The sequence below is a fragment of the Salmo salar genome, chromosome 14 (genome assembly GCF_965601325.2).
Source record: "Salmo salar chromosome 14, fSalSal1, whole genome shotgun sequence".
NCBI lineage: Eukaryota > Metazoa > Chordata > Actinopteri > Salmoniformes > Salmonidae > Salmo > Salmo salar.
In genome coordinates this window covers 8,609,448-8,633,052 of record NC_138304.1, presented here as the reverse complement: position 1 = coordinate 8,633,052, position 23,605 = coordinate 8,609,448, and the positions used below count along the sequence as shown (strand labels likewise).

At 41.1% G+C, this 23,605-nt stretch overlaps 1 protein-coding gene across 1 annotated transcript; it reads right to left on the bottom strand.

Moving 5' to 3' along the window:
• Positions 1-518: 518 nt before the first annotated feature.
• Positions 519-3,378, bottom strand: adipoqb (adiponectin, C1Q and collagen domain containing, b). The gene is made up of 3 exons (XM_014139255.3): positions 3,232-3,378; positions 1,905-2,267; positions 519-1,755 (listed from the first exon to the last, which is right to left on the bottom strand). The coding sequence occupies exons 2-3, from the start codon at positions 2,227-2,229 to the stop codon at positions 1,190-1,192; spliced, it is 891 nt and encodes a 296-aa protein (XP_013994730.1). The 5' UTR covers positions 2,230-2,267; positions 3,232-3,378; the 3' UTR covers positions 519-1,189.
• Positions 3,379-23,605: the final 20,227 nt, after the last annotated feature.

The window sequence follows — 23,605 nt, the reverse complement described above, 5'->3', positions numbered from 1 at the left end:
GGAAGTGGGTAGTAACATTGAACAGGAGATGGGTAGGTATTCATTTTCCATTGGGGCCTTCATAGGCAGGTGTTATGGCCAGCATTCTGTCATTGACTTGGTCTTTTTTTCTTCTCAACCAATACGTGTCTGTTAACTAGCAAACCAACACATATGCAACCCTCATGCCTGTCATGTAAACACTTATTGTATCAAGTCCCTGAACAAGGCACTTGTCTACTCTAGAAATTCCTCAGCACACATCTATTGTGGTTCCCTGACCATTTCAGTGGCCAAGAGCAGCATGATACTATTTCATTACTATTTAGTCTTAGCACTATAGACCCTCCAGAATGAAGAGCTTAGTTATAATTGGTCCATGAGCAAGTGACGCAATGTACATGGAGGTCACCCATTGGCTCTGGAGGTGGGTTCCCTGAGTCACATCTAGAAGCCACTGCTCACATTACAACAATTTGCACTGATCTCCAGTTTTTATTTAAACCTCAATGTTGGCATAGAGACAAGCACAGTGAAACTTCTTTGAGCAAGTTTTTACTAGAATACAGATTTATTCAGTTTGGGGATTGCATCCACCAAGTAACTTTGTCCAACGATAAAGATAAAAACCCAAGTCATCAAACCAGAAGTAGGCTATACTACTGACAAACCCTAACTGACTGTTTGGCTAAATGGGTGACTAGGGTGCCACACTCCTGAAGTGTTTTGGACACATTTGCTCAAACCTACCCACGTCCCTATCGTGGCAGCAAAGCAAAACTCACTTGCTGATCTTGTTTACAAACCACTGCTATGTGAAATGGCTATCTGACAAAGAAAGCATATCTGATGACATTTTACATTTGCTATAACACATTTTATTATTTCACAGACACTGCCCAAACACTGCCATAAAGCCATCTAGGCAATAAGCTTTTTGTTTGTGCACAACTTATTACATTGAATACTAATGTCTCTAATGCTAGAATCCACCTAACAATTGAAACGGAACATGTTATAGATTATAGAACTAACACAAGTTTAAAACATTTGGTGCACCCTTTTAAAAACGTACTAATTTAAGAAGCTACTTATTACCCCTCCCCCCACAGTCCCCAGCCAGAAGGCAATGTATGCCTATAGAGCAGTCAGGAAAAAGTCGCTACAGCCCACCCAACTCTATATATCACCCTCCAGGTCCTGCACAACCTCAGTGTCTATTAACTCCAACAGAGCGACGTCTCCTTTCCTCCAACTCTCCCATGTCGGGGTACAAAAGAAACCCGGAGAAGGTGGAGTCGTTGGTGTTGTCAGCATACACCCCCCCAAAATCCTCATCTCCGTAGATCTGCAGCCAAACCTCGTCCCCAGACTGCAGCCTCAGTATGAGGGCCCCCGAGGCCTGGTCCACGTTGCCCTCGTGGTACTGGTCGTAGGTGAACATGACGGGCTTGTCGTTCTTGAACAGGCTCACCCGAGCATCTTTGGTGTAGACTGTGAGGTGGTATGTGAAGAAGTAGACCCCGGGGAGGAGGCAATGGAACTTTCCGCTCACGTCATTGTAGTGGTGTTGCTCGTTGTGGAAGAATTTGTTGAAACGGATGGGCACGTTGGTGGCGGGGACGGGATCTGTCAGGCCCACGCTGAAGGAGGAGTGATACAACAGGGCGCTCTCGCCCTGTGCCCCCTTCAGACCAGGGTTTCCTGGGAAACCGCGAGGTCCCGGAGCGCCGTTGTCGCCCTTTTCGCCGGGCTCTCCCTTCTCACCTGGTTCACCTGTACACACAAAGACATCACCAGAGTCGGGGCGAACTTAGAGTCCTGTACTGGTGTTTGTTGACTGTGCCTCACACGGGTTACTGTGATTAGATTTACTGTGAACTTTGGATGATGTAGCAACAGCAGAGTACAGTTGGTCTTCTTACCTGTATCTCCTTTCTCACCTCGAGGGCCATCGTGCCCGTCTCTCCCGTCTCTCCCTAGGTGCCCACTGTGCCCTGGAGTGCCTGGCACTCCTCCCATCCACATGGCACAAGGCTGCCGGTCGTCAGTCAGGCCGGCTTCTGTCCCAGGACCCTCAGGTTCTGCCACCTCCACCGCTGCCTCTTCATTGTCTGCAGCTGCCTCTTCATCTTCTACAGCTGCCTCCTTGACTGGTTCCTCTGCCTCTTCTCCATCTTCCTCCTGAGCCACGCTAAAGCTCCCAGCCAGCAACAGGCCCAGCAGCATCAGGCTCCACAGCAGCTTCATGGCACTTTCTAACCCCTCAACCTGTAAAACCTTTGACACTGATGGAACAATAAACACACATCAGTATCACACAGGTTAGTGCTATCAAGGCTGTATCACAACCGCCCGTGATTGGGAGTCCCATAGGGAGGTGCACAATTGGTCCAGCGTCGTCTGGGTTTGGCCGGTGTAGGGCCGTCACTGTAAATAAGAATTTGTTCATAAATAACTTGCCTAGTTAAATAAAGGTTAAATAAAGCAAGCGTTCTCTCACGTTGGGTCAAGGCTAGGCCCCATGCTCAAGGCATGCAATGTCCCTGAGAGTGAGTGCTTGTAAATGGATATTGGATAAGAGAAACCTCTGACAAGTTCCACCTTTAGTATTTAGTAAAAACTGTATGACATTGAGGTCCCTTAGTGGTGAGTCCATCTGCAAAGTGCTTGCTTTGAGCAAAGGACATGTATAGTGTTGAAGAAGCTTTACTGGATCTTTTTTGGCAATATTACTGTAATCTGACCCATATTTGACCTCTGACCATTTTTTGACTGGCATTATTATGACAACATGGAATACTTCTAAGGCATGGTAAGACCCCAACTTTTTTAATGTACGCTAGAAAAAATAAATTCCAGAGCGCCCGGCAGCTATTGATTGTAAAGCACACGCTGTACAGCCATGACTGGTTTTGTGACAGGTACTTAACGTCTAAATGAAATACGCTATTGCAGTTAAGAGGCTAATGAACAAAAAGCTATACATATAATGCTCTTGGCCAAAAGCATTGCCATCTACCAGCAAAGATACAATACAACTTCAAAGAAAATAACTCAAAAGTTGTATGAAATAGGATTCAATTCCAAAATAGGGTAATTTCAATTTGGATCCAAAATGTTTACAGTGAATAGGTAAACAGTGTTCCCCTGGACAGTTGACCCCCTCTCCCTAGCGATAACATCATCTGATCACATGCTTTGCCAATACCTGTAAACCTGCCACAAAGGTCAGAGGTTACAGTCCCTTACCTTGTCTATGTTTTCCCCCTCGGAGAGGCGAGTGTTCAGTGGCGTCCTCTAAGAAAACTACCCTCACTCAGCGCAGCAGTGTGTCACAGTCCAGTTGTCCTGTGGCCAGTGTCCTTGGCGGACATGTGTAACTTATTACTGATTGCCTGTCACACTATATTTATCTCTGTCCTACTTTATTTATGGGCCTGCTGATCCAAAAGGGCAGTGGGGATTAGAGTGCCCCCTCCTTCCCTCCCCCCTAACCCTGGCTGTCCACTCTGACTCTCTGCCAGTCTGGTCACAGTGTCACTGGGGGGGGGGGGGGGGGGGGGGGGCTTAAGGTGACTGATTTCTCTCCAGAAACAGCATAATCTCTTTTTTTTTACCTGTGAAAACCTTTGATCAACGGGGGCTAATGTTTATTTGCCGTTCCAAATATGTGTGGCAAAAAACTCCCTGACGTGAATCATCTCGTTCCCAAGACAACTGATCCACCAAGCTATCTTTGCTTGTTTGACTTGTCATGTAGACATGGTGTTGTCAGACCCACTTAACACATTTGTGGTGGAAATTGTCTTCTGAAAACATTTGTATCATTGTCCGCTATCAACTGGACATGTTAACGCCGTTTATTTGTTCTCTGTGACATCAATGTATTAGTAACTGAAAACTGTGAGTGTGTGGGGCTTTATAATAATGTGGATACAAATCTCAAATTTACGACAGTCATGAGAACCTTAGAACTGATTACTCAGTCATCTGATTCACACCTAGAAGAAGAAGCCTCAACAAATACAAGTTAGAGAAATGTTATTTTGCCCCTTACAGCCACCGTATCAGATACATTTGTAGGGGAGTATATTTGAACAGTGAAGCTAAAACTTTTAATTTGGCTCTATAATTTGTGCAGAATGTCACCTTTTATATGAGGTTATTTCCATACATGTCTGTTTTAACATTTAGAAATGAATGCACTATGAATCTAGTCCCCCCCATAGAGTGCCACGGTATGAATCATAATGCCCATAAAACCTAGCGGTCAAACAAGGAAATATTTGCAATCGTTTTTCCACTATTCATTTTTCCCATAGGGGATTTTAAAAACACTTAAAATAAGGGCTGTGTTTTGTGTAGGCCTACCCTGGTGTAACGTTTTGATAACCGTGTAAATCTCTCTAGGACAGGGTGACTTTTATCAATATATTCACTTGTATTTACCCCCCCCAAAATGAAATGCTAATTTTAAGTGTTTATAAAATTCCCTATGGAGAAAAATGAATGATGGAAAAACGATTGGAACCATTTCCTTGTTTGACCACTAGGTTTTATGGATATTATGACACCACCACTGTGGGGCTCTATTTGAAGGTGTCATAAGTATTTGGACAAATTCACTTAGTGTTTTACATTTAGTCAAGTATTTTCTGCCATGTTCCTACAGTAGCAAGCAATAACTATAAATCTTGTGACTCTACAAACTTGTTGGATGCATTTGCAGTTTGTTTTGTTTGTGTTTCGGATGTGCCCAATAGAAATAAATGCTAAATAATGTATGGTGTCATTTTGGAGTCACCTTTATTGTAAATAAGAATGTAATATGTTTCTGAACACTTATACATTAATGTGGATGCTACTATAATTACGGATAATGATAAATGAATTGTGAATAATGAGTGAGAAACTTACAGATGCACAAAGAACATGCTAACCTCTACAAATAACACTAGAGGATGGCATTTCTTTATTCACGATTCATTCAGGACTATCTGTAATCATGGTAGCATGATTACCAGAAACATTTATATTCTTATTTACAATCAAAATGACACTAGATTATGACACACTACATTATTTACCATTCACCTTCTGTACTGTCGCCTCATAAAACATTTGGGGCTCTATTTTTGGCTGGCGCTAAGGAGGTGCAAGTGTCAAACGCAAGTTAGTTACGTAAAAACTGGCACACTGGTATTTTCCAGCCCTAACGCCAGGTTCGGCAATTTACCTGTATCATCAGCTCACTTGTGCTGAGGTAAATGCATGGATTTTGAGAGCGGAAGCACAGCCTATCCTGCCATGATGCACATCTCTCTCATGGAAGAGAGAGGTGCCTTTTATGCCGTTGAATCTCATATTTAGAAAATTATTGGTTACCCCCCATTCTGTTTAATTTGATTAAAAAGCAAGCATAGCCTACCCTCCCCTTAATCAAGGATGGTTTAGCAGTATCGCATAAGGTGCTTCTTTTTACCCTGGCCATTAGCCAAGTAGCCTATGAATAAAGGGGTTTTAAATGGTCTACTGAGAGTGCCTTGAAATATTTGAGGTTTTTGCCCTCATGCTTTTTCATTATTCACAATTCAAATAATTGCTATCCGTCCCCATTTTCAAAAAGTGCCCCTTGTCCGATTACCAAAGGCTCCTCCAAACTATTCAGTCTGCCCTCTAATGGCATATCAACTGCAGATTTTTACAAATCTGCCAAGCACATAAGCAACAATACAATTATCAGAAGCCTACTATCCGGGTTCCTTGGGATGCCCTCACCCCATTTGAAGCTGACATTTAAAATGGTTAGGGTTTAGGGTGGGGACGTCCCAAAGTTCCGGGTGTTGCACTAACCCAGCCGAATAAGAGTTGATGACAACACAAGGACCGTCAATAACCTACAGAACTTGAGACAAACGCATTCAGTATTAAGTCATGGAGCTCATTAATTGGCCAGTGAATGGCCAAGACTTCATCAGACCTACAACTTGTTTATTCATAAAAACCCAGTCCTTTTGCGGCACTGCCAGCTACTGCACTTATAATTCCGGCTGTGAAAATAGCTAAAATAATTCCGGACCTATAGCGCCAGTGCTTAGATCTACCATTCCGTTAGGTTTGTTAAAATAGAGCCCTTGATCTCAAATCCAAAATGCTGGACTATAGTTCTAAATAAAATAAATAAATACATAGGGGAGTGTAGATGGCCCTCCAGGACAAAGACTATGAAGCACCGTCATAAACCTTATCTGCCAATTATAATCAGAGAACTCTCATATTTGACATTCATCCAACACAAATATTCTCTCATACACCATTCAAATCACAACCTCTCCTCTGTGGGTAAGGAGCTCCTCCAATTGCAAATAAATGCACCCTCACTGTCTGAATCCTTAATTTTTTTCTATTAATTTCCCAAACCAACCTTAGCCTCAGTAGAAAATAAGTCTATGAACATGTTGATTGCTCCTTTTCTAACTAACTGTTCATAAATAAGCAAAACGTTTACTTTCCTCTAAATTTTGACTCGCTAAAAATAATAGCTCAGCACAATTCACTGAGGAGCACTAAAGAATTGGTTAAAAACAGGTTTCACTCAAAGTTTTATCTTAATCATGAATCTAAAACATCACCATCATGGTTTATATACTGGAAAGTTTGAAAACCAATTGTTTGAAAAACAATTCCCTTAGTACAGAGATGGGTGGGATTGATTCCTATTTCATTTTAATAGTCCCCCAAGTAGGCCATGTATGTGAATTTAAATAATACAATAAGCAATTTACTGATGTAGAGGTGGAGGGGGGTGCTGAGGAGTATTTCTGTCTGTAATCAAGCATTTTTGTGGAGAAAAACTCATTCTGATTAACTGGGCCTGGCTCCCCAGTAGGAGGACCTGGCTCCCAAGTGGATGGGCCTATGCCCTCCAAGGCCCACCCATGGCTGTGCTCCTGACCAGTCATGTGAAATTCCATATATTAGGGCCTAATTAATTTCTTTAAATTGACTGATTCCTTCTATGAACTGTAACTCAGTAAAATCTTTGAAATTGTTGCATGTTACGTTTATATTGTTGTTCCGTATATATATATGCTAACCATCGTAAAATTGCACTAACACAAAATCACCACAGGGATGTGCTCTCCGCTAACGTGAGAGTCATGATTTCATAACCTGGAAAACTCCCAAAGAAATAGTTTTATTCAGGTCTACAGTTCAAACGAATAAAACAACTAGTTCCTAAAGATAAAGCATAGGATCAAAGTATTTTTTTCCAAAGCAAATGAAATGTTTTATTGTAGAGACAGTCCTCAAATGCTTGCAGATCATAAGACTTTTTGGAGACCTTTTTATTCTAATCCCATATTGACAAGTTAGACATACCCAAGTCTCCCATCATGTTACAATTCACAATAAAACAATTACTCAAAAAAGAATAAATAAGGTGGATAAAGACGGTATACACACATCACTTGTAAATGTGATGCCACTCTAAAAATAGCAAAGAATCTGCAGAAATAAATACCCTTTGCACACTTGTTGCAGTATTTTAAATTCTCAAAGTCTCTTACTCACTCCTTTCACTGGTCCTGACCAACAGGTGGATGGAGGCCAAGGCATTTCCACATAGGTGGCAAAGCAGTTCTGAGAAATGCTATTTGCATACGTTATCAACAAAAGGCCAAGATGAAAGAGTAGCGAGGCTTTTATAAAGATGTAAAACCTGTCTGTCTGTAATTGCATTTATTAAGGCGAGGTTGTGTACGGCTGAGTCAGAAAGTGAATATGGGCAAGTAAATAATACAGGCACCCAGAAACATTTACTGACCCGGGGAGTCTGCAAGATTGTTCTGTCCTCTTCTAATGAAGGTCACCAGTGAAAACTTCCAGACAATATTACGAATGTGATTAATCGCAGGTGGTATACGTGGAATTTTTATAACCTTTCCAAGGGAGTCATTAGCCAGCTTACAATTGGCTCATTCATCCCCCTCCTCTCCCCTGAAACTATTCCCCAGGTCGTAAATGAGAATGTGTTCTCAGTCAACTTACCTGGTAAAATAAAATAAAAAAATTAGAGGCCACATAGTTTATGTAAAACATAAGGCGATTTGTTGGCCAATGAACTGGGGTGACCCTCTCTATATTACAAGCTCAACACATGAGACGTAGGCTTTTCTTTTGTCATTTATTCTGCGATTTGTATTAACATGTTAGTTACATATTATAGTAATTGCATAGCATTGGAGTTGAGCGATTTGTGTAATTACACATAGAATAATAGAGAAATAGGTAATGTTATTCCAAAACCCTTATCCCATTACTATGTAATTACAACCAAAAAAAGGAACTTTAACAGGGATGTAAACTAGTCACCTTTCGAAGAAATGTGCTGTTTTGAATCCAAATTATGGGACCTACGTGATTCGTGTAGATCCGATGAGAAACGTTTTTGGATCACTACTGTCTGTAAGCGAACGAGTGATGCGCGTTTTGAGAAACGTTGGCTGTATCCAAGGCTCAGCCAATCGTTTACATAACAGAATGCAGCTCAGCGCGAACTGAAGAAAGAAGAGAGAACCAATTTACTAGTTACAGCATCAGCTAGCGCTCTGGAAAGACCGCTATCCAGTTACAGCAGCGCGTCCCCTGAACGGTAACGAAGAGGTAACGTTATTCGAGAAGCCTGACCACGGACACGGGGTGATGAAGTGTACTTCATGAGCTGTAACCGAAAAACTACTGGCGTTTGGAAAGTTTGAGGTGAGGGAGAAAGTGTGGTGGAACAAGTATTAGCATTATAAGTATCTTGCTAGCTGGATCGAATTCACAGTTAGCTAGCCAGAGAAATGTTGAGCAACATTAGCCAACTTATCTGATCAAATAATTGAGTTTATGGTGTGAAAATCAGCTTGCTAATAAAGGCAGACAGCTAACGTTAACGTTACAACATCAAATGAGCTAACATTAGTAACATAACCAATTCGCTATAACTGGTATACGACTCCTTGCCGTTCCTCCTTGCGTTAGTTGCCTACTGGACCCTGGCAATCTGTGAAATGTTAAGTAGTTCATTAGCTAACGAACTAACCACTATCTGTTGTGCAATGTTTCCCTGTACAGTATGTGGTTAATTTTTAGAATGAGAGAATTAAGTGAAAATGAGGCGTTGCTTGCTAAACAAGTGGATTCAGGGATCAAGTGTAGCTGGAGCTGGGCCTGGCTTTAGCTGGATGCCACTATAGAGGTGAATGGAACACCACACACTTTCCCTCTTTCTCACTTTTGCTGCCACATTGTAGAACACATGTCCACAGGCAGAAAGTGTACAATGTAATAATGTGCAGTGTAGCCCAAATATATTGTTTTTGTTGTGTTGAACTTGACTTTTTCTCAAGACTTGAGTGTCATTTGCAGTTAAGTCTAGGCAACAAATAACATTGGATTGCTTTCTTTACATTTTTTTAGCTGTGAGTTAAGTTCACATTAACCACTTGTTATTTTACACACAGAGACTGATCATGTAGATCATATTCTTTGTTGTTTAATTAGTTAAAACCTGCATTTCCCCCTAGCAGGGATTTTTTTTTGTATGTTTCAGTGCCCTCAGCAGTTTGCATCCCTGATTGTAAGGTTTTACCGCTACTAACAACAAATAATACCGAAGTCCTCATCTTATATGACCACAAATACACTTGAACTATTATGGTGATCTTCATTAACCGGGAAATCCCAAGAGATCAAATATCTTAACTGAGACTTGCAAATACATATTGGCATAACATTAGAAGGGGTGAAGCAATGTCTGTTTTCATTAACTTCTGGTGTAAAACCGTGGTGGAATTACACTTCTTGCCTTGGGCAGGAGTGTGTGTAAAAGTCATTTAGAAAACCCTGAGCTGCCAACATTCAACAGAGGTGTGTTAATGAAATTGGAAATGCCATGACGTTGCGCCCTACAGTCAGAACTTGCAGTGCCTTCAGTGTTCATACCCCTTCACTTATTCCACATTTTGTTGTGTTACAGCCTGAATTGAAAATGTATTAAATATATATTTTTTCTCACCCATCTATGCACAATACCCCATAATGACAAAGTGAAAACATGTTTTTAGAAATGTACTGTACATAAGAATTCACACCCTTTTGCTACGACAATCCAAATTGAGCTCAGGTGCATCCAATTTCCTTTGATCATCCTCGTCACTACAACTCGATTGGAGTCCACCTGTGGGCAATTCAATTGTTTGGACATGATTTAGAAAGAAACACACCTGTCGATCTAAGGTCCCACCGTTGACAGTCAGAGCAGAGCAGACTCTATACCATGAAGTTCAAGAAACTGTCTGTAGATCTCTGAGATAGAATTGTGGTGAGGCATGTATCTGGGGAAGGGTGTAAAACAATTTCTAGAGTGTTGAAAGTTTCCAAGAGCACAGGTCTTCATCATTAGGAAATTGAAGACCTGTGCCTACAACTGGCCATCCGACCAAGCTGAGCAACCGGTTAAAAAGGACCTTGATCAGTGAGGTGACCAATGACCACTGACAGAACTACAGAGTTCCTTGGCTGAGATAGGAGAATGTGCCAGAAGGACAACGGTCTCTACAGCACTTCACTAATCTGAGCTTTATAGGAGAGTGGCAAGACGGATGCCATTCCTGAGAAAAAGGCACATGACAGCACGCCTGGAATTTGCAAAAAGGCATGTGACTGATTCTGTGGTCTGATGAGACAAAAATGTAACTCTTTGGCCTGAATGCAAAGTGCTTTGTCTGGAGAAAATCAGTCACAGCTCATCACCTGTCTTAACACCATCCCTACTGTGAAGAATGGTGGTGGCAGCATCATATTATGGGGATGCATTTCAGCGGCAGGGGCTGGGAGACGGGTAATGATAGATGGAGCAATGAATGGAGCCAAATACAAGCAAGTCTTTGATGAGAACCTGCTTCAGAGTGCAAACATCCTTAGACTGGGGCGAAGACTTACATTCCAACAGGACAATGACCCTATGCATACAGCCAAAGCAACGCTGGAATGGCTTCAGAACAAGAATGTGAAAGTCCTTGAGTGGTCCAGCCAAAGCCCAGGCTTGAATCCCATTGAAAATATGTGGAAAGACATGAAAATTGCTGTTCACTGCCACTCCCCATCTAACTTAACAGAGCTTGAGAAAATCCCCCAAATCCAGATGTGCAAAGCTGATACAGACATACCGAAGATGACTCAAAGCTGTAATCGCCGCAAAAGGTGAATACTTACGGAAATAATATTTCTGTATTTAATTTTCAATACATTTGCAAACGTTTCTATAAACATGTTTTCACTGTCATGAGGAAATATTTGGGATTTCTCTTATGGATTGAATTTGCTTCACATTTGACCGTCATCTTTTGCAGAAGCATCGGCTACTCTTCCTTGGGTCCACAAAAAAAAACACAAAACATGACAAGTAACAAAATACTGATACACTGATAGACAAGGACAGTCACACAAATAAAAAATACAACGATACACAAACAATACAACAGGTGTCTGTGTCCCGTCTCGGTCCCCGCTGTTCCATTAGATGTTAGATTTTTTTGTAATATGTAAAAAACAATTATAAGTTTGCTTGAGTAATTTGAGATGGAAGGGAGATCTGTGTGATCATGGCTCTGTATAATACTGTGCGTTGACGTGACTTCGTTTTGGACTGTGAAGAGACCCCTAGTGGCATGTCTTGTGGGGTATGTATGGGTGTCTTGAGCTGAATTGTATTTTATATGCAGACAATATGGACTTTGTCACAGTAATACTTCAAAAAAATAGAAGACAAGTAGTGCACTATAGAGCGTTTTGGTGGCATTCATTGAAATGTTTGGCCTTTTTGTGGCTTTCTTTTGCAATTACAATGAACTAATGGACTTGTTTCCTAAAACTTGTCAATACTAAACATCCTATTAAGGTGTGGGAGTCCTGATTGGTGGAGTGCTGCAGAGATGGTTGTCCTTCTGGAAGGTTCTCCCCATCTTCAAAGAAGAACTCTGGAGCTCTGTCAGCATGACCATCGGGTTCTTGGTTACCTCCCTGACCAAGGCCCTTCTCCCCCGATTGCTCAGTTTGGCCATGCGGCCAGCTCTAGGAAGAGTCTTGGTGGTTCCAAACTTATTCCATTTAAGAATGATGAAGGCCACTGTGTTCTTGGGGACCTTCAATGCTGCAGAAATGTTTTGGTACCCTTCCCCAGATCTGTGCCTCGACACAATCCTGTCTCGGAGCTCTACGGACAATTTCATTGACCTCATGGCTTGGTTTTTTTCTCTGACATGCACTGTCAACTGTGGGACCTTTATATAGACCAGTGTGGTCCTTCCCAAATCATGTCCAATCAATTGAATTTATCACAGGTGGACTCCAATCAAGTTGTAGAAACAGCTCAAGGATGATCAATGGAAACTGGATTCACCTAAGCCCAATTTTAAGTCTCATAGCAAAGGGTCTGAATAAAAAATAAAAAAAATAAAAACCTGTTTTCGCTTTGTCATTATGGGGTATTGGGTGTAGATTGAGGATTTTATTTATTTAATGAATTTTAGAATAAGGCTCTAATGTAACAAAATATGGATGCGGTATGAATTCTTTCCGAATGCACTGTATGAGCCTATTTGATCATCATCCTTATTACTGCCAGAGAAACATTTCTGAATCTCCTAAAATAACCACAAGATGACGATATAATGTCCTTACTACAAAATCCTACTTTCTGTGAACAGTTTTTGGAATTGAATTAATTCATAATGATTAACAAAAATCCTAGAGCTCTGTCAGCATGACCATCGGGTTCTTGGTTACCTCCCTGACCAAGGCCCTTCTGCCTCGATTGCTCAGTTTGGCCATGCGGCCAGCTCTAGGAAGAGTCTTGGTGGTTCCAACCTTCTTCCATTTAAGAATGATGAAGGCCACTGTGTTCTTGGGGACCTTCAATGCTCTGATTTTATGGGAAGCCATTAAAGGTTTTATAATAAACAATGCAACTGCATTTTTATCTGGGCTGAATATATCACAATTGAAGAAGATATCAGAATTTGAAAAGTTGTTAATGATGTTAGAGCGTTCTCAACAAACACTTTTTTCAGACCAGGTAGTGACTACTCTTCAAATTCAAGACAAAACAAACTATTTGCCATCCGACAAGTTAGACTCGACCATTACTTCCATGGTAATCGACACAGTTGTGTACTGGCTAATAAGCTTTGTAGTAATGATCACTTAGCGGTTTTTGCAACTATTGAATCTGAATCAGGTGAATTACTAACATATCCCAAATTAATCAACCAAAGAATCTCCCATTTTTATAAAGAATTGTACACTTCTGATTGTAAATCCACATCAAGTCAGATCAACCCAAATCTCTCTCCATGAACTCAAAGGGCATTGGATAACATGAATAAAGGTAAATCACCTGGGTTGGACGGTATTCCTCCTGAAGTCTATTTATGATTTTGGAACCAATTTGGCCCACTGTTACTTGAAATGATTAACAAAGCCAATCACAAAAGTTCATTTGGAAAGGATGTTTATACAGCACTAATTTCACTTTTATTAAAAAAAAGTAAGGATGCCACGCAGTGCTCTCACTATGGCCCCCTATCCTTAATAAACACAGATATTAAACAATTTTCTCAAATTCTCGAAAGTTACTTACTCAAATTGGTACATCCGGACTAAAGCGGGTTTGTAAAAAATGTTTTAGCCTACGATAACCTCCATCTATTAAATATCTTATGCTTAATCAGAAACCAAAGCTCCTTAGTCAGTTCTATCTCTCGACGCAGAAAAAGCTTTTGATATGGGACTTAGCTCCAATTTCATTAATATGATAAATACTATATGCCAATCCCCCTAGCACAAAGAGACTAACTCTTAAAGCTAACAGACAGGCCCCAATTCAATCAGATAGAATCAGATAAAAGAATACCACAGTGCGTTTACTCAAAGGTCGGAGGCCAAGTTAAAGCCAACACACCCTGCAAGCTGTGCCTTTCGCAAACCTCCTTAAAATATTTTGTTTACATCTTGTGTCTGGGTTCCTATGAAGTTACACTGGTGCTTGTGACTCAGCGTGTTTCTGAGCTATTTTCTAACCTTGAAAGATCATATGCAACATTTACTCAAATGAAAAGCTTATTGCCATCAATAACATAATTATTAAGAGTAATTATTAAGAATAAGGCATCCACTAATTTGGTGCATTAAGAGAGCACGCAGCACTCAGTCTGCTGCAGGCTCACGTACTATGGTTACTTAAAGGTTCATTGCAGCCATTTTTATCTCAATATGAAATCATTTCTGGGTAACAATTGGGTAACTTACTGAGATTGTTTTCCATTAAAATGGTCAAAAAGAAACAAAAATAGCTTTCTCAAACAAGAATTTAGCTAGGACTGTCTGGAAATTGTCTGAGTGGGGAGAGGGAAAACTGAAAACTAGCTGTTATTGGCAGACAGGTTTTGGAACTCTATTTCTTATTTGTCTATTAAGTCATTTACCACCTGGTGATGTCACCAGGCAGGCCAAAACTCCCAAAACGTTTGAAATGTCTCTTACAGTAAAAGGGAATTTTCACAATTTCACAGTATTTTTCCAAACTTGTAGTGTGGCAATATATATAAAACACAGGAAAATGTTTTTGACTGCACTGGGCCTTTAATATAGAGACAAATCAAACAACTTTTAAACTCATTAAAAGATTGATATGCAACACATCGTCGTAGTGCACTTCTGGCCCCTAATTACATGTAAAAACAAATGGAATTACCTAAATGTCTCTTTACTCCATTTACTTTTGCGAATGAGGAGCCAAAGACACCAGTAACAGACATATTGAAATGAAGAGGCAATCAAGCAACGTACAACTGCACAAACTAAAGCAGCAATTGCAAATGAGGCCCACGTTGCTCAAGGAATTGAAATGTAGTTTGTACTCTTAAAAGTTGTTTCAATGCTAGAATTAATTAAGTATTGATCTCCCTAGACTCTGAGCGATGAAGAAGAGAAAGTGCAATGTAGGAGAGTGCAATGTAACATCAATGTTCCCGTCACTTGTAAAGGCAGTTAGCGTAAATTTTGGCGTATTTATGGCCCCAGGCCACCTGCGGTGAGATTTCATTTCGTACTTATCTCACGAGGGGAAGGGGAAATAATGCGGCTGTCCCTGGTACGCTCACTTCTCCTGTTTTCCCTTGTTTCCCTCTGTATCCGAACCTCTCCAATCCACTTCAACACCCTCCTGATAGAAACTGAGCAGCAGGAATGATGCTCCGCAGCTCAGAAAACAGCTGAATAGGAATTTCTTTCTGGTGTAATTTTCTCGATAATCTATTTTGATGACATGGCCAAACATGAATGTTCCCGTCACTTGTAAAGGCAGTTAGCGTAAAGTTTGTCGTATTTATGGCCCCAGGCCACCTGCGGTGAGATTTCATTTCGTACTTATCTCACGAGGGGAAGGGGAAATAATAGATTAGGAACTGAAGGTAAACCCTGGACAGGTAAATCAACACGGCCCAGAGTATGTGTGAAAAATGAACTCCCCATTTTTGTATTTAATTATGGATCCCCATTATTCTTCTTGGGGTCCAAGCACATTAGCCTGTTGAGGACAGACGTTCCGCTAGCGGAACCCCATTCCGCCTGCGGAACCCCTAGCCAACAGCCAATGGCATCGCACAGCACGAAATACAAAAGCAACTAAATTACCGCAATTCAATTTTCTCAAACAATCAACTATTTTACACCATTTTAAAGATAAGACTCTCGTTAATCTAACCACATTGTCCGATTTCAAAAAGGCTTTACAGCGAAAGCGAAACATTAGATTATGTTAGGAGAGTACATAGACACAAATAATCACACAGCCATTTTCCAAGCAAGCATATATGTCACATAAACCCAAACCACAGCTAAATGCAGCACTAACCTTTGATGATCTTCATCAGATGACACTCCTAGGACATTATGTTATACAATACATGCATGTTTTGTTCAATCAAGTTCATATTTATATCAAAAAACAGCTTTTCTACATTAGCATGTGATGTTCAGAACTAGCATACCCACCGAAAACTTCCGGTGAATTTACTAAATTACTCATGATAAACGTTCACAAAATACATAACAATTATTTTAAGAATTATAGATACAGAACTCCTTTATGCAATCGCGGTGTCAGATTTTAAAATAGCTTTTCGGCGAAAGCACATTTTGCAATATTCTGAGTACATAGCTCGGCCATCACGGCTAGCTATTTTGACACCCACCAAGTTTGGGGCTCACTAAACTCAGAATTACTATTAGAAAAATTGGATTACCTTTGCTGTTCTTCATCAGAATGCACTCCCAGGACTTCTACTTCAACAACAAATGATGTTTTGGTTCCAAATAATCCATAGTTATATTCAAAGCTCCGTTTTGTTCATGCGTTCAGGTCACTATCCAAAGGGTGACGCACGAGCGCATTTCGTGACAAAATATTTCCAAAATATTCCATTACTGTACTTAGAAGCATGTCAAACGCTGTTTAAAATCAATTTTTATGCTATTTTTCTCGTAAAATAGCGATAATATTCCAACCGGACAACGTTGTATTCATTCAAAGGCTGAAAGAAAAAAATGGAGTAGTCTCGTGACCGCGCATCTCCAGTCTCACTGTCTCCAGGCTGACCACTTACAAATTCTGCTGCTGTTCTTCGCCCAGAGACAGCAGACACCCCATTCCACTTTCTGGCGGCTTTAGAGAGCCAATGGAAGCCATACAAAATGTCACGTTACAGCACAGATGCTGTATTTTTGATAGAGATGCAACAGAAGGACAACAAATTGTCAGACAGGGCACTTCCTGTATGGAATCTTCTCAGGTTTTGGCCTGCCATATGAGTTCTGTTATACTCACAGACACCATTCAAACAGTTTTAGAAACTTTATAGTGTTTTCTATCCAAATCTACTAATTATATGCATATTCTAGTTTCTGGGCAGGAGTAGTAACCAGATTAAATCGGGTACGTTTTTTTATCCGGCTGTGAAAATACTGCCACCTATCCCAAAGAAGTTAAGACAATTATATTACACATACAACAAAAGATAAAACAGTACATCATTATAACACTGTCAAACCACATATCCACAACACAAAATGTATAATACCACTATGCAACAATATTACAATGTATGTGTGAAGTGTGTAGATTGTGTGCTAGCACTCGTATGCATTTGTCTGTACATGTCTCTTCACAGTCCCCACTGTTCCATAAGGTGTATTTTATCTCTTTTTTTTCTGATTCAACTGCTTGCATCAGTTACCTGATGTGGAATAGAGTTCCATTTAGTCATGGCTCTATGTAGTACTGTGCGCCTTCCATAGTCTGTTCTGGTCTTGGGGATTGTGAATAGACCTCTGGTGGCATGTCTTGTAAATGATGCATGGGTGTCCGAGCTGTGTGCTAGTAGTTTAAACAGACAGCTCGGCGCTTTCAGCTTGTCAACACCTATTACAAAAACAAGTAGTGATGAAGTCAATCTCTCCTCCACTTTGAGCCATGAGATATTGACATGCATATCATTAATGTTAGCTCTCCGTGTACAATTAAGGGCCAGTCCCTCTTTGTGGCACCTGACCACGCGACTGAACAGTAGTCCAGGTGCGACAAAAGTAGGGCCTGTAGGACCTGGCTTGTTAACAGTGTTGTCAAGTAGGCAGAGCAGTGCTTTATTATGGACAGACCATTTTAGCTATTGTTGTATCAACATGTTTTGATCATGACCGTTTACAATCCAGGGTAACTCCAAGCAGTTTAGTCACCTCAACTTACTCAATTTCCACATAATTCATTACAACATTTAGTTGAGGTTTAGGGTTTAGTGAATGATTTGTCCCAAGTACAATGTTTATAGTTTTTGAAATATTTAGGACTAACTTATTCCTTGCCACCAATTCTGAAACTAACTACAGCTCTGTGTTAAGTGTTGCAGTCATTTCAGTCGCTGTAGTGCCTGTATAGTGTTGAGTCATCTGCATACATAGACACACTGGCTTTACTCAAAGCCAGTGGTATGTCGTTAGTAAAGATTTTAAAAAGTAAAGGGCCTAAACAGCTGCTCTGGGGGATTCCTGATTATACCTGGATTATGTTGGAGAGGCTTCAATTAAAGAACATCCTCTGTGTTCTGTTAGACAGGGGGTTAATAATGGCGCCGGAGGGGATGGCTGCCGATTTACAGGCTCCTAACCAACTAACTATTTTGTTTGTTTTTTCGCATTGTTTGTAACTCATTTTGTACATAATGTTGCTGCTGCTGTCTCTTATGACAGAAAAGAGCATCTGGACATCAGAACATTACTCACCTCGAACTGGACAAAGATTTTTTTCTTTAATGAGTCCGACGCGAAGGATATACTGCTTTGTCAAGACAAGGCCCAAATCCCCATCATTCGCGTGAAGAAAAGAAGGAAATACAGGGGGCGGAGGTCTGGGTGCCTTGTGAGAATTTGTCGGCGAGTGAGTAAACCACCACTACCCTCCCTATTATTGGCCAACGTGCAATCATTGGAAAACAAACTGGACAATCTACAATTAAGACTATCCTACCAACGGGACATTAAAAACGGTAATATCCTATGTTTCACCGAAACTTGGCTGAACGACAACACGGATAATATAGAGCTGGCTGGCTTCTCCGTTTTTCAGCTGGACAGAGCAGCTGCGTCTGGTAAGACAAGGGGCTGGGGTGTGAGTCTATTTGCCAATAACTGCTGGTGCGCGATGTCTAATATTAAATAAGTCTCGAGGTATTGTTAGCCTGAGGTAGAATACCTTATGATAAGCTGTAGACCATGCTATCTACCAAGAGTGTTCACATCTATATAATTCGTAGCCGTCTATTTACCACCACAAACCGATGCTGGCACTAAGACCACACTCAACGAGCTGTGTAAGACCATAAGCAAATAAGAAAATGCTCATCCAGAAGCAACGCTCCTAGTGGCCGGGGACTTTAGTGCAGGCAAACTTAAATCCATTTTACCTAATTTCTACCAGCATGTCACATGTGTAACCAGATGAAAAAAAAAACTCTGGCCACCTTTACTACACATCCAGAGTCGCATACAAAGCTCTCCCTCGCCCTCCATTTGGCAAATCTGACCATAATTCTATCCTCCTGATTTCTTCTTACAAGTAAAAACTAAAGCTGGAAGTACCAGTGACTCACTCAATACAGAAGTGGTCAGATGGCGCAGATGCTACGCTACAGGACGGTTTTGCTAGCACAGACTGGAATATGTTCCGGGATTCATCAATCAATCAATCAATCAAATGTATTTAGAAAGGCTAGAGCTGCCGCTTTCAAGGAGTAGGACACTAATCCGGACGCTTATAAGAAATCCCGTTATGCCCTCAGACGAACCATCAAACAGGCAAAGTGTCAATACAGGGTTAAGATTGAATCCTGCTACACCAGCTCTGACACTCATCGGATGTTGCAGGGCTTGAAAACTATTACGGACTACAACGGGAAACCCACCTTACCGACCACCCTAGACCCACTCCAATTCGCATACCGCCCCAACAGACCCACAGATGACGCAATCTCAATTGCACTCCACACTGCCCTTTCCCACCTGGACAAAAGGAACACCTATGTGAGAATGCTGTTCATTGACTACAGCTCAGCGCTCAACACCATAGTGCCCACGAAGCTCATCACTAAGCTAAGGACCCTGGGACTAAACACCTCCCTCTGCAACTGGATCCTGGACTTCCTGACGGGCCGCCTCCAGGTGGTAAGGGTAGGCAACAACATGTCTGCCACGCTGATCCTCAACACTGGGGCCCCTCAGGGGTGCGTGCTTAGTCCCTTCCTGTACTCCCTGTTCACCCACAACTGTGTGGCCAAGCACGACTCCAACACCATCATTAAGTTTGCTGATCACCAACAACGATGAGACTGCCTATAGGGAGGAGGTCAGACCTGGCAGTGTGGTGCCAGGACAACAACTTCTCTCTCAATGTGAGTAAGACAAAGGAGCTGATCATGGACTGTAGAAAAAGGAAGGCCGTACAGGACCCATTAACTTCTATGGGCTACGTGTGACGCTAGCGTCCCACCTGCGGGACACAGCCAGTGAAATATCAGGGCGGCAAATTAAAAAACAACTACATATCATAATTCAACTTTCTCAAACATACAACTATTTTACACCATTTTAAAAATACACTTCTCCTTGATGTAACCACATTGTCCGATTTCAAAAAGGCTTTACAGCGAAAGCAAACATTAGATTATGTTAGGAGAGTACATATACAAAAATAATCACACAGCCATTTTCCAAGCAAGGACATGTGTCAATAAAACCCAAAACACAGCTAAATGAAGCACTAACCTTTGACGATCTTCATCAGATGACACTCCTAGGACATTGTTACACAATACATGTATGTTTTGTTCGATAAAGTTCATATTTATATCCAAAAACAGCATTTTACATTGGCGCGTGATGTTCAGAAAATGTATTCTCACCAAAACCCCCGGTGAATGTGCACATCAATTTACAAAAATACTCATAAACGTTGACAAAATATATAACAATTATTTAAAGAATTATAGATGGACTACTCCTGGATGCAACTGCTGTGTCAGATTTTAAAATAGCTTTACGGAGAAAGCACATTTTTCAATATTCTGAGTACATGGCTCAGCCATCACGGTGAGCTTTTCAGACACCCGCCAAGTTCGGGGCAACCTAAACTCAGAATTAGTATTAGAAATATTCTCTTACCTTTGCTGATCTTCGTCAGAATGCACTCCCAGGACTGCTACTTCCACAAGAAATGTTGTTTTTGTTTGAAATAATCCATATTTATGTACAAATACCTCCGTTTTGTTCGTGCGTACAGATCACTTATCCAAAGGCATAACGCGCGAGTGCGGAACGAGAGACGAAAAGTCAAAATGTTCCATTACCGTACTTAGAAGCATGTCAAACGCTGTTTAAAATCAATCTTTATGGTATTTTTAACATAAAATTGCGATAATATTCCAACCGGACAATAGCATATTCATTCAAGAAGAAAAAGAAGGAACGGCGTGCTCGCGTGATAGCGCATATCCAATCCCTTTGTTGCCAGGCAGTCCACTCAGAAACTGAGCTCCTATTATCTGCCTAGTGACAGGAGAAGGCTCAAACCACTTTCTGAAGGCTTTAGACAGCCAATGGAAGCCTTAGGAAGTGCAACGTCACCCCACAGACACTGTAGCTTCGATAGAGAATCAAAAGAAGAACTACAATTCTCAGACTTTCCACTTCCTGCTTGAATTTTTCTCAGGTTTTTGCCTGCCATATGAGTTCTGTTATACTCACAGACACCATTCAAACAGTTTTAGAAACTTCAGAGTGTTTTCTATCCAAATCTACTGATAATATGCATATTCTAGCTTCTGGGCCAGGGTAGTAACCTGTTTAAATTGGGTACGTTTTTCATCCGGCCGTGAAAATACTGCCTCCTAGCCCAGACAGGTTAACATCGACGGGACTAAAGTGGTGGAACAGGCCTGAACTGGAGTGGGTCGAGAGTTTCAAGTTCCTTGGTGTCCACATCACCAACAAACTATCATGGTCCAAACACGCCAAGACAGTTGTGAAGAGGGCACGACAACACATTTTCCCCCGCAGGAGACTGAAAAGATTTGGCATGGGTCCCCAAATCCTCAAAAAGTTCTACAGAGAGCAACCTGACCGGTTGCATAATCACCTGGTATGGCAACTGCTCAGCATCTGACCGGAAGGTGCTTCAGTGGTTAGTGTGTTTAGCCCTGTACATCACTGGGGCCAAGCTTCCTGACATCCCAAGACCTATATCTTGTTATGGATAGGGGGCAGTATTTTCACGGCCGGATAAAAAACGTACCCGATTTAATCTGATTATTACTCCTGCCCAGAAACTAGAATATGCATATAATTATTAGCTTTGGATAGAAAACACTCCAAAGTTTCTAAAACTGTTTGAATGGTGTCTGTGAGTTTAACAGAACTCATTTGGCAGGCCAAAACCTGAGAAGATTCCAAACAGGAAGCGCCCTCTCTGACCATTTCTTGGCCTTCTTGATCATCTCTATCCAAAACAGGGGATCTCTGCTGTAACGTGACATTTTCTAACGCTCCCATAGGCTCTCAGAAGGTGCCAGAACGTTGAATGATGTCTTTGCAGGCCATGGCTGAAAAACAGTAGCGCATTTGGTAAGTGGTCGATCAGAGAACAATGAGACTGGCGCACGAGAAGAGTCCATTTTAGATTTTTAGTCTTTGAACGAAAACAGGGTTTCCCGGGTCGGAATATTATCGCTTTTTTTACGAGAAAAATCGCATGAAAATTGATTTTAAACGGCGTTTGACATGCTTTGAAGTACGGTAATGGAATATTTTGAAATGTTTTGTCACGAAACGCGCCGGGCGCGTCACCCTTCGTTACCCTTCGGATAGTGTCTTGAACGCACAACAAAACGCCGCTATTTGGATATAACTATGGATTATTTGGAACCAAACCAACATTTGTTATTGAAGTAGAAGTCCTGGGAGTGCATTCTGACAAAGAACAGCAAAGGTAATCCAATTTTTCTTATAGTAAATCTGAGTTTGGTGAGTACCAAACTTGGTGTGTGTCAAAATAGCTAGCCCGTGATGGCGAGCTATCTACTCAGAATATTGCAAATTGTGCTTTCACCGAAAAGGTATTTTAAAATCGGACACCGCGATTGCATAAAGGAGTTCTGTATCTATAATTCTTAAAATAATTGTTTATGTTTTTTGTAAACGTTTATCATGAGTAATTTAGTAAATTCACCGGAAGTGTTCGGTGGGAATGCTAGTTCTGAACATCACATGCTAATGTAAAAAGCTGTTTTTTGATATAAATATGAACTTGATTGAACAAAACATGCATGTATTGTATAACATAATATCCTAGGAGTGTCATCTGATGAAGATCATCAAAGCTTAGTGCTGCATTTAGCTGTGGTTTTGTTTTTTGTGACATTATATGCTAGCTTGAAAAATGGGTGTCTGATTATTTCTGGCTCGGTACTCTGCTGACATAATCTAATGTTTTGCTTTCGCTGTAAAGCCTTTTTGAAATCGGACAGTGTGGTTAGATAAAGGAGAGTCTTGTCTTTAAAATGGTGTAAAATAGTCATATGTTTGAATAATGGAAGTTTTCGGATTTTCGAGGAGTTTGTATTTCGCGCCACGCCTATCATTGGATATTGGAGCAGGTGTTCCGCTAGCGGAACGTCTAGATGTAAGAGGATATACTAGGCAGTGTCAGAGGAAGACCCCCCAAAAAAGATCCAGTCACCCAAGTCATAGAATGTTCTCTCTGCTACCGCACAGAAAGTCTAGGACCAAAAGCCATAAGACTGCTGAACAACTAAACTAATGAAATGGCCATACGGACTATTTCCATACATTGTTTTTACACTGCTGCTACTCGCTGTTTATTATCTATGCATAGTCACTTTACAAATTACTTTGATTAACCTGTACCCCTGCACATTGACTTGGTTCCCGTACCCCCTTATATAGCCTC

Bases quoted from the DNA above. Each gene is read 5' to 3' on its own strand.
- adipoqb (XM_014139255.3), bottom strand. From the start codon at position 2,229: ATGAAGCTGCTGTGGAGCCTGATGCTGCTGGGCCTGTTGCTGGCTGGG. The intron at 1,756-1,904 runs GTAAGAAGACCA...TTGTGTGTACAG, and splicing joins AGGTGAGAAAGGAGATACAG to GTGAACCAGGTGAGAAGGGA.